Source organism: Chaetodon auriga, chromosome 23, assembly GCF_051107435.1.
Source record: "Chaetodon auriga isolate fChaAug3 chromosome 23, fChaAug3.hap1, whole genome shotgun sequence".
Classification (NCBI taxonomy): domain Eukaryota; kingdom Metazoa; phylum Chordata; class Actinopteri; order Chaetodontiformes; family Chaetodontidae; genus Chaetodon; species Chaetodon auriga.
Genome location: NC_135096.1, coordinates 4,108,074 through 4,120,365, shown reverse-complemented (window position 1 = coordinate 4,120,365; position 12,292 = coordinate 4,108,074). Strand labels below are relative to the sequence as shown.

General features: G+C 44.5%; 1 protein-coding gene across 1 annotated transcript in view; it reads left to right on the top strand.

Moving 5' to 3' along the window:
* Positions 1-12,292, top strand: part of LOC143316071 (uncharacterized) — a 109,997-nt gene that overhangs the window by 20,832 nt on the left and 76,873 nt on the right. Inside the window, 2 exon segments of the mRNA XM_076723785.1 lie at positions 9,852-9,872; positions 12,162-12,254. Coding sequence (XP_076579900.1) covers positions 9,852-9,872; positions 12,162-12,254 — 114 coding nt within the window.

Below are 12,292 nucleotides of genomic sequence, written 5' to 3'. Positions count from 1 at the left end.
TTAAATAATTAAAAACATACTAAGAAGAAGAACCTAGAAAAAAATATACATATAAAATAGGAAGGTGGAGGGTTTGACTAAAAAAAAAGGAAACATACAAAGGTGTCACACTTTTAGGTTGGCATTAAAATTAAACACTTCAAACAAAGTACACTAAAATATAAAAGAACACACAAGGGAATAAATAAGTCAAATCACACAGCCACCTTTTACACGGTAAAGCACAAGGCCACCTCTGTATGAATCAGCCAGTTTTAAAATGTACTTACACAAAAACAAGCCTCACAACCCTAAAACAAGCTACAATCTTTGGTAAAATGTAAAACGAATTAAGAATATACTAAAAATATATAAATAATAAAAGACATTTGTATAAATACACTAAAATCACTGAATAAAACCTCGCACTGAAACCCAATAAAAGAAATTAAAAACTCAGGTGAGTTTCAACAAGCACAAAGCAGCAGTGGCAGTCACTGCTGCAAAGACACAAACACAGGTTAGACAATCTTGCTGTCTGTGCGTTGCTCACTGAAACACTACAACAATAGTAAAATTACCTTGGCTGTACAACACCCGATCAACGCTCAAGTTGACAGAGAGAAAGAGAGAGAGAGAGAGAGAGAGAGAGAGAGAGAGAGAGAGAGAGAGATCGGCTGGCGCGCCGCTACACGCATTGATGTGCCGCTAATGGTGCTGATTAGGAGCCTCGCTGCAGGTGCGTGACCGGAAGAAGCGGGGACGTTACTGTTAGAATACAGCGGTGGTGGGGCAGACCTAACCTGCCGGTTACATATAGAATGTATCCAACACCTACTCTGCTCTGTCCAGCATTAGTGTTTCATAGGCTGCTTTATTCAAATATGCTGCAATGAAAAAAAGCACAGGACTAATGGATCACACTGACATGGACAGACAGACAGACAGACAGACAGGGACAAAGGTCAAAGCTCGAGGTGTTAAAGGAGTATCTCATTGTTCTTTAGCAGTGGGTCCTAGACTTCAACACAGATAAACTATTGTGTCCGTAGTCACTTGTCTCCATCTAGTGGACAAAATAAGTCATTGCACCCACCTTAGGAAGTAACAACGACCATTAGTCCTACACTTACAAACCATTAAAAAGCAGTGATTTTGACCTCAAATCACATGGAAATGCAATCAATGGAACCCAACGACTATTGTTAGCAGAAGTAAAGTCTTTTTTTTTTTTTTTTTTTTTTTTTTTTTTGTTCTATTCCACAAAGGGCCGAGTGGCCGAAGGTTTTCTTTGGAGCCGAGCAGCAGCACAACAGACTTGACTCAATTCATCAGCTGATCCCAGTCTTCAGACAGCTGATTGGTCAGACTGCGTGCTCTTGATCGCTCGGAGGAAAAAACCTGCAGCCACACGGCCCTTTTTGGGAATAGTTTGGACGTGCCTCTGCTAGAATGAAATGCATTCTGTGGCACCTGCCCCCCTTTCTCTCTGTCTTTAGCATTTACTTATTTATTTATTCTTTCACTCCTTCATTTATTTATTTGTTTGTTTGTTCTTGTAGCTGTTTATATGATTTGTTCATCCTCATGTCTGGTGATTACAGTTATCCATATATCATTAAGGAATGTTTCACATGCAGTATTTTATGTCTGCCCTTTTCCTGCAGCAGCTTTTTCAATGTTTAAACCTTTTGTTTCTCAAATAAATGAGTTTAAGAAACGACAGTGCCTTTGTGTTTTTCACTTTTTGTAACCCTTTCTATGTCAGTCTTATGTTAACAGACTTCAAGGCGTTGTTCTTTGTAGCAAGTAGTAGTAGTTTATTTAAAACATGACGGTAAACAACAACACAACAACAAATGAGTGAACAATAAAGAGCAATGGCTGTCAACGCGGATAAGTGGTCTGGTGTAATAGTCAGTACACTTACGGGACCAACCACTTCTTTTCCCACAGCGTACTACGGTCCATTCATGGTCATGGGCATAACTCATGACTGATTTTTTTAGTGGTTTTTTTTTATTATTATTATTCTTATGTTTTTTACTGTATGAAAGGAAAATGAACCTTTTAGGAAAAAAAATGAAAAAAAGAATAAAAAAGAAATAAAAATTCTAAACCCAAATTTTTATTTTCTCCCTGTCTTCTGCTTTTATGGCTCCAATGTTGCATGGGATCTCGAGCGTTTCTCCATACAGGCCCGTAACAGTCTCCAAACCTATGGCAAGCCGTTCCTGCCAGAAATACGCCACATTCAGTCACGTTTCAACTTAATTACGGCGTAAAAAACGCCGTTTTTTCATATTTTACGACGTATTTTACGCCTTAATGCGCAAAAAGAACGCCGCTTTTTACGCCGTAATGAAGTCCTCCAGGAACGCGCATAAAAAACGCTGTTTTGTGCATCAAAACGGGCGTAAAATACGGCGTTTTTCTAGTATGATAATAATCTCCACCCTTCTTTTCTCTCAGCCACTGAACTTGAAGTGTCTGCGCCCAATCGCTGATCAAGACAAGCAGACCAAATCAGTTCAGCACAGATCTCATTCATTCATTCATCTTCTATACCCGAGTATCCCTTTCGGGGTTGCGGGGGGCTGGAGCCTATCCCAGCTGGCAATGTACAAAGGCTGGTTTTCTACACTACCGGCCTTATTACCACAAGTGGAGGGATCTCCAACTTAAGCAGCGGAGTCAATACATACTACACATATATACATACTATACATATATAGTATGTATATATGTGTGTGTGTGTGTGTGTGTGTGTGTGTGTGTGTGTGTATGTATATATATACATATATATGTATATATATACACACACATACTGTACATATATAGTATGTGTGTGTGTGTGTGTGTGTGTGTGTGTGTGTGTGTGTGTGTACTCCATCATACAGCTCATTCCATTGACAGGAAAGGCAACCCCCCTCATGCAGCCCGAATACAGAAGACGCTGGACAAGGAGACAGTCTGGACATCAAACAGACCCACTGTCGATGACCTTGTGAAGGCCGGGGTTCCCCCTCAACAACAAATTGAGGACAACAATCTCCCCATCCGCTCCGTCGCTGAGCAGAATTGGAAGGGCTTGGCCTTTAAGGATTTTGGAGAGGAAAAAGGCAAAGGTACATGCACACATGACTTGCAATCCAATCCCCAATTTTAAGTGAGTGATTACGTTGCATATGTTGAGTCGGAGCTCCCAATTATTAAATGTTCATTTATTATTTTGTGTTTATGATGGGCAAACTTAATGTTATGTTATGTTTATTGAGTGTTTGAGTTGATTGAGGACTGATTGATTGCAGCTGTCTGATCCATTGTGGGCGTGTTTAATAAAAGTCTCGCTGAGCTGAGTTCAGTTGTGTGTAGGTGACCTGGGAAACAGCAGAGCGTCTCCGATTCATTTCTCCTTGTATACGGTGCTTTTTTCTCTAACTTCTGGGTTGACAATGCTGTGCCGCTGTATAGCCCTACTCTGTCAACAGGTTATGGGCCCAGAGTAATCCAGAGACAGTTTAGCGTGTTTCCACCGCGTGTGATGATTAGATGCTGTTAGCACCATGAGCAGAAGAATTGCAGACACAAGCCGCTGGTCTCGGCTCCTATTTGACGGAGATGAAAAGAATTCTGAACTATGGGAGAAGTTTTTGGGCCGCCATCGTCTGCAGGGCCTGAAAAACATTGTTTTAAATGACACCGACACGGAAGACGCAGAGGAGCTGCCAGTGGATGCAGCCAAGAATGCCGAGGCATATGCAGAACTTACTCAGTTCTTGGATGACAAAAGTCAATCGCTGGTAATGCGAGAGGCAGCAGACGACGGGCGAGAAGCTCTGAAAATTTAAAGGGACTATTACCGAGGTAAAGGAAAGCTACGCATTATCAACCTTTTACAGAACTGACATCACTTCAAAAGTCAGACAGTGAAAGTGTGACTGAATATGTGATCCGCACTGAGATCGCAATCACAGCTTTGAGAAATGTTGGAGAAACGTTAAGTGATGTTATGGTTCTGAAGGGGCTGCCTGAGTCCTTCAAACCATTTGCGGTCCATATTACACAGCGTGCTGAGAACGTATCTTTTGCCGAGTTTAAAACAAAGCTACGCAGCTACGAGGACACAGAGAAGATGCAGGCTGCAGCAACAGATGACAACGTGATGAAGGCACGCATGCAGCAGCAGAGAGGGAGACCCGCCAGCGCAGGTGACCGGGGAGCAGAGAGGGCAGCAGCTGACCTGGTGTACTTCAAATGCGGCCTGAAGGGACACCTGGCCAGAGCCTGCCAGCGCAAGTTGTGGTGCAGTCACTGCAGGAGCACCGCACACCGGGACACCACCTGCAGAAGGAAACAGCGCAGAGACCAAGACGACGCAGCAGGTGTCAACGTGAGGGGTCTGATGGTCGACTGCGGGGCAACATCGCATATGATCACAGATCTCACCAAGTTCAACAGGTTTGATGAGGAGTCCCAGGCCGATACACACTGCGTGGAGCTGGCTGAAGGCACGAGGTGCAAGGGGGTGGCAGAGCACTGCAGCGATGCAGAGGTCTGTCTGATTGACAGCAGAGGCAGACATCTGAACACCACGCTGAGGCAGCTCTGTACATCCCATCCTATCCACAAGACATTTTCTCGGTGAAAGCAGCCACTGCCAGCAGAGCCACCGTGATCTTCAAGAAAGGGAAGGACATTCTGATCCACAGAGACGGTACGACACACATTCAGGTACATGACAGATCATATTATTTTCACACAGTAAATAATGATGATGATGAATGTGATGACCAAAGCAGGGGATCTTTTGATATGCAGACATGGCATGAGATTCTGCGGCACTGCAACTATGATGACATTCAGAGGTTACAAAGTGTTGTTGATGGCATTAAATTTAAAGGTCCAACAAACAAACCTCCACATTGTGAAGTGTGCACTCTGGGAAATTTTTCCAAACCAGAAACAGAGACCCTGATACGAGAGCTAAAACACCTCCAGAGTTAGTACTCACAGATTTGGCAGGACCGATCCACCCAGAGTCCAGAGATGGTCACAGATATGCACTTTCATTCACTGATGACTTTTCCAGTACAGTGTTTGTGTATTTCTTAAAAAGCTACAGAGAAGTTTCTAGCTGACACAGCCCCATACGGCAAGATCAAGTGTTTCAGATCTGACAATGGTTCTGAATACACAGGAAAAGGTTACCAGGCTCTACGCATTAAACATGGGATTAGACATGAGACATCAGCACCTTACTCTCCTCACCAGAATGGCACTGCTGAGCGCAAGTGGCGCACACTTCTTGATATGGCACGGTGCATGTTGATTGAAAGTAATCTGCCAAAACAACTGTGGACTTATGCAGTCCAGACTGCTGCTGAGGAACAGATGTTTTAATAAACGCACAAAGCAGACACCAATCCAAGCACTGACAGGCAGACAGCCGAACCTGCCTAGAACGCAGAGGTTTGGGTTGGAGTGTTTTGCTTAAAAACAAGACAAAAGAAAATTAGATCCAAGGTGTGAAAAGGATGTTTTCATCGGGTATGACAAAAACAGTCCAGAATACATTGTCTACTTTCCTGACACTAAGAAAGTGCAGAAGTGCAGGGTGGTAAAATGTGTGGCTAAAACAGGTGGAGGGCAGCAGACACAGACTAACTTAACACCTGTAGATGACTTTGTACAGTACAAGTCCAAAGGTCCAGATCACCATGTCTCACTAGAACATAGTCCTGAAGTGAGCCACCAGCCTGGAGTGAGCCGCCACCAACCACAGCCAGTAGAGGTCAAGTGTGAGCCTGAGCCTAGGTGTTACCCTTCGAGAGAGAGAAGAATGCCAGACAGATACACAGATTGTAGAATGTCTAAATATGTGTCTGATGACGAGACTGATCAAGTCCAGAAAGAAAGCAGTGGGGGGTAGATGGGTGTATGCTATTAAAAACAATCTTGATGGATCTGAGAAATACAAGGCCCGATATGTTGCTAAGGGATACAGTCAAAAGATGGGTGTAGATGATGATGAGACATTTTCTCCTACAGCTAACTTGACTAGTATCAGAGTGCTGATGCAGAAAACAGCACAAGAAAATTTCATTTTGCAGCAAATGGATGTAAAAACAGCCTACTTAAATGCACCAATAGAATGTGAGATTTACATGGAACAGCCAGAGGGGTACGAGGTGAAAATCTCACACAAATCTCAAATCTCATCTCAGATAACAAAAACAACCCAAAATTTCTTTTCTCCACCTTCGATCTTTTAACTAACACCAATTTTAAAAAATCCCCAGAGACACCAACGGACGCCCTCTGCGAGGACTTTGCAGACCACTTCAGAAGTAAAATCGAAGACATCAGATCCAGCCTTGTATCACATCAGAACGTAACTTTTAACACATCTGGACAGTCGATTTTATCCGAGGAAACACTGGAGAGTTTTGCCCTGGTCGATGCAAGGACATTTGGTTGAGTTTTCTCCCAGGTAAACCCAACAACCTGCCTTTTAGATCCAATTCCCACATCACTTTTAATGACATTTTATGGATTCTTCGAGGAACAGATTTTAAATATAGTGAATTGCTCTCTTCAGACGGGTGTCTTCCCTGCTGCCTTCAAAACGGCAGTGGTGAGGCCCCTTCTGAAGAAGAGCAATTTAGACCCCAGCATTCTTAATAACTACAGACCTGTATCCAACTTACCCTTTTTAAGTAAGATTTTAGAAAAGCTGGTCTTTAACCAACTAAGTTATTTCTTAACTACTAATAACATTTTAGAGAAATATCAGTCTGGTTTTAGAGTGAACCACAGTACCGAGACAGCCCTTTTCAAGATTTTAAATGATATCAGGGGTAACGCAGACTCACAAAAACTCACAGTCCTGGTGCTACTGGAAGTGCTGCCTTTGATACAGTAGATCACCACATTTTATTAAACAGACTCAGAAACCTGGTAGGCCTCTCTGGTACTGTTTTTAATTGGTTTTACTCGTATCTCACAGACCGCTGTTTCTATGTAAGTTTGGATGCATGTTCCTCTGGAACCCGTGAAATGAAGTGTGGGGTGCCCCAAGGGTCAATTTTAGGTCCAGTACTTTTTAATCTTTATATGCTTCCCCTTGGGGATGTTATCAGGAGACACGGCATCAGCTTCCACAGTTATGCTGATGATACACAGCTTTACATTGCCGTGTCTCCTGATGACACGGGGCCTATTGATACCCTTTTAAACTGTATTTTAGACATCAAGTCATGGATGGCAGAGAACTTCCTACAGCTCAACCAGGATAAAACAGAGGTTTTAGTTATTGGTCCTGAAGCCCAGAGAGAGACACTTTTACCAAAACTACAAGGTTTTACACCCTCACAATCCGTTAAGAACCTGGGCGTCATTTTCGACTCTGAGCTCAGTTTTATTCCTCATATTAAAAATGTAACAAAGATAGGTTTTTACCACCTTAAAAATATAGCCAGAGTCCGCCCGTTTCTCTCTCAGGCTAACACGGAGGTACTGCTGCATGCTTTTATCTCTTGCCGTCTAGATTATTGTAATGCCCTGCTCTCTGGTCTTCCCAAAAAGACTATCAATAACTTGCAATTACTCCAGAACTCAGCCGCACGTGTGCTGACGAGGACCAGAGGGCGGGAGCACATTACACCAGTTCTAGAATCGCTGCATTGGCTCCCCGTGTGTTTCAGGATCGATTTTAAGGTGCTTTTATTAGTTTTTAAGTGTCTTAACGGTCTTGGGCCATCTTATTTGTCTGAACTGCTTTTACCATACCAGCCCTCGCGGAACCTGAGGTCCTCTGGCACTGGCCTTTTAATTGTTCCAAAGGTTCGGACCAAAACCCACGGGGAGGCGGCATTCAGCCATTATGGTCCGAGGCTTTGGAACAGCCTGCCGGAGGGCATCAGGACCGCAGAGACTGTTGGTGTTTTTAAGAGGAGGCTCAAGACTCACCTTTTTAGTTTGGCTTTTAATTGATTACTTTTACTCTTTTAATTCAGACCTGTTTTATCCTAGCCTATTGTCTTTAGCCTTTAGGCGATTTTACTTTAGGTCTTAGGTCTCTTATTCCATTGTCGTTTAGGTTTCAGGTCTTTATTCCATTGTCTTTTATGTTTTAGCTCCAGTGTCTCCTCAAGGGGGGCCTCCACGCTGGGAGGTGTGTCTGGCCTGCCCGCTGGGGCATCGTCCTGGGGACTCCTTGGGTCCGGAGGACTGGGGGGCTCTGCCCTGTGTGTGGAGTCCATCCCGGTCTATCTGGGTCGGGGGTCTCTGCTACGGCGGCGCTCCCTGTGGGCTGTGACCCCTTGCAGTGTGGATGAGCTCCCCATGGGTGGTTTTTTCCTCTCTTGATTCCTCAGTGCCCTGCCATGTCATTATACCAACAGCTACGTTGGGGTGTGTGTGTGTGTGTGTGTGTGTGTGTGTGTGTGTGTGTGCGTGCGTGTGTGTGGTTGTGTGGTTGCGTACTATTTTGCACTATCATGGGTGGGTGTATGTATTTGTGGTTGTGTTCATTTTATCATGTTTTTATCCTTTGTCAAGCACCTTGTGTTGCATTTTTATGTATGAAAGGTGCTATACAAATAAAGTTTGATTGATTGATTGATTGAAATATTCTAATATGTTGAGATGCTGGATTTTTGATTTTCACGAGTTGTAAGCCATAATTATCAAAATTAAAACAAGAAAGGCTATAAATATTTCAATCTATGTGTAATAAATTTAAAATATGTGAGGTTTTCACTGTCTGAATTAAATGACAAGAAAACATGAACTTTTCCATGATAATCAAATTTTTTGAGATCCAGGTTCTGTGCAGTGACATTGCGAGTGTCCTGAAAATTAATGGAGGTCTTTTAGTGTTCAGAGGGGGGGTCAGACAGGGCTGCTCTTTGTCCGGCATGCTCTACTCATTAGCCATCAAGCCTCTGCTTCAGATGCTGAGACGTGATCTGAGTGGTGTTCGTTTAGCTGACTGTGACGTCTCTTTAAACTGTCAGCGTACGCAGACGATGTCATCATCCTGGTCAACGCGCAGAGAGACATCGATACGTGAATACAGTCAACCTGTTCACTTCCGTATCATCAGCCAAAGCAAACTGGGGGAAGAGTGAGGCGGTCATGGTGGGGGACAGGCTGGGAGATCAGCTCAGGCTACCTGGAAGGGCACGTCTGGAAGAAGGGGGGGGGGCAAAAGTATCTTGGAGTCTTTCTGGGCAACAACACGTTTTTACAGAAAAACTGGGACGAAGTTTTAGAAAAGGTCAAAGGTCAGCTCATGAAGTGGAAGTGGATTTTACCCAAAATGTCTTACAGAGGCTGTTTTCTGGTCATTAACAATCTGGTTTCTTCTGCTCTGTGGCATCGGTTGGCCTGTGTTGATCCTCCAGCTTCTCTTCTATCACAAATTCAGAGAATTTTAGTAGATTTCTTTTAGGACAGGTTTCACTGGGTCCCCCAGAGTGTCCTGATCCTTCCTAAGGAGGAGAGTGGACAGGGTCTAGTCCATCTGGCCAGCAGGGGAGCTGCTTTCCACCTCTAATTCATCCAGAGACTGCTCACTAGACCCATGGACCTGGTGTGGAGAGCAGCATCCTGTTGCATCCTGAAGCAGTGTGGTGGTCTGGGACTGGGCCTGCCTCTGTTTCTGATGGACTCCAGCAAGCTGAACACCTTATCTCTGCCAGCCTTCTACAGAAGTGTTTTTACAGTGTAGTCTCTACTGAGGAAGCAGAGGCAGGAGCAGGCCGACTCTCTGTGCTGGCTCCTGCAAGAACCTGTGCTGCATGGAGGACAATTGAACGGTCCCAGCACGGGTGGACCAACTCTGCACAGAACGCTTCACACTGCAGGAGACTCCACTCTGAGCCAGGTGGTGGAGGTGACCTGACCTGGGTTGGACGACCCTGCTGCACTGGCTTCTCGTCAGACTGTTCAATGGTTTTAAAAACTGTTCTGGTCCTCTGCTGGACCCTGTTGACCCTGCAGGTGTTGCTCTGGAGGACGCCTCAGGGCAGTCACTATACAAACTGCCAGTAAAGTCCTTGAACCAGAGCAGACGGGCGTAGTGACGCCCTGTGGAGGACGTGCTGCAGTTTAAACCCTGACTTTAAACCTGCATAAAGGTCTTTATACAAACCTCCTTTAACAAGGAAACAGGCAGACTTGCAGTGGAGGATCCTCCATGGCGTCGTGGCAGTGAACTCCTTCATCTCTGTGGTCAACGCTGCCGTAGAGGACAAATGTCCCCTCTGCAGCCAGAGAAACGGTGTTTCACTGCTTCTCAGTGCATTCATCTTAGGGCTCTGTTTGTGCTGCTGGAGGCCTTTTTTAGCAGATGTGGAGAAGTTTTTACGCAGCAGGTTTTTATCTTTGGTTTTAAGTACACTCGCCAAAGAAAGAACAAATGTCAGGTACTGGACTTTGTCTTAGGACAGGCTAAGATGGCGGTGTGTGTGAGCTGGAGGAGGAAGGTGGAGGAAGCCTTGAATGTTGATGTGGTTACTGTGTTTGTGAGAATGGTGAAGTCCAGACTGCTGAGTTCAGCTTTTACAGAGCTGCTCAGGACCTGGACAGTTTCCAGGTGGTGTGGGGTTATGGGGGGACAGAGGGACAAATCATCTATGATCATGTGCTGATGTGACAGTAACACCTCTGGGAAGAAACATGTTGATGTAAAATGTCATGAATAAAGACTTTATACAGAGAACAAAAAGATGAACGTTGGTTTAAAAATCAAAATCAGATCTCTCTCTCTCTCTCTCTCTCTCTCTCTCTCTCTCTCTGCTCCTTCCTGTCTGAACTTTACTCTCACTTCCTGCCTTCGGTGTGTCACAGTTTGTTTTCTCCTCTGAAGCTCCAGCTGAAGGTAAAGTAACTCGTTTCAGGTGTTTTTTACTCAAGCTGTCGTTAGCTTAGCTTCAGCACAAACGGCATCGATCTGCAGCTCCGTCCATCGTTTCTCCAAACTCTGAGTTTAACTGTGAACTCTGGATGAAGGAGCTGAAAGCAGCTCTGTTAAAAACATCGGCCATGTTGTGTGGATGTTTGTGAGTGTAAACGCTGGAATAAGAGCAGAAGCAGAGCGAGTTGATCCTCAGTAGTTGATGTGGAGACAGCAGGAAGGAGCATTCAGAGGGCTGTGAGGAGCTGAAACCTTTTATTTCTCAATTCAATCTGTAACTGTGTCACTAAATGAGCTGTCAGAGCTCTGAACTCTCCTCCAACAGCAACGAGTGTCGCTTCTTTTTCTCGCTTTGTGCTTCAATGTGATCAAGAATCAAATCAAAGATTCCTCTTTTAATATGACCTGAGAGGGCTTGATTGAGACAAGCTTTTATTTTGAAAGGATCTCTCAGTGTTGGAAAGTAACTAGTTTACTCAAGTACTGTTATTAAGTACAGTCTGGAAGTACTTGTACTGTACTTGAATATTTCTGCTATCTTATATTTCTCCTGAGTAAATATTTGACTTTCTCCTTCACTTATTGATGATCGAGGATCATTCAGGCGTAAAGAAACTTTCAGTTATGTTGAATTTACTGAATATTCCACAAACTGAAGCTTCCTGTCAGATTCAGTCAGTGTGTGTCAGTGGATGTCAACGGTCGTCCAGGCATCAAGTGTGTGTTCACTTCACTGCAGCTTCATGGCGCCATCTAGTGGACTGATAGAAGTACAGCAGCTCAGCCTCACACTGCTGTCTGACTGCATTCAGCTGACAATGATATGAAAGATGAGATAACAGCCAATCAGAGGAGGAGCAGCTGATATTTGGACAGGAGAAACCATGAAAGGATGATTTCAGCTGATGTGCACATGAATGATTTGCGTTTCCTCTCCAGATCAAAGTGTGTGTGAGCTGACGTGAGTTCAGCAGCATGAATCGGTGTGAGGACAGAGAGGAGGGAGTCCGTCCCTCTAAAACCAGTCTGTGTGGGGACGATGACGGCCAGACCGAAGCTCAGAGGTGAGACCAGGATCTCTGACTGTCCAAGACTCGTCTCCATGTCAGAGCACTCGAATCTCTCCACCATCATTATTCACACTCAAAGCTCTGTGTGTGTTGTGTTGAAGGCCAGAGCAGCAGGACCCACCAGACTCTGCTGGACCTGGACCTGGACCTGAACCTGGACCTGGACCTGGACCTGGAACTGGATCTGAACCTGGACCTGAACCCAGCTGTGTGTCCTTCAGGAGCGACCGGTCAATGGATTTCCCCATTTCTTTTAAACAGCAACATGTCTCTGACAGACAGTAAGTTGTTCTCAGTGTTAAACTCGTGTTGGACAATT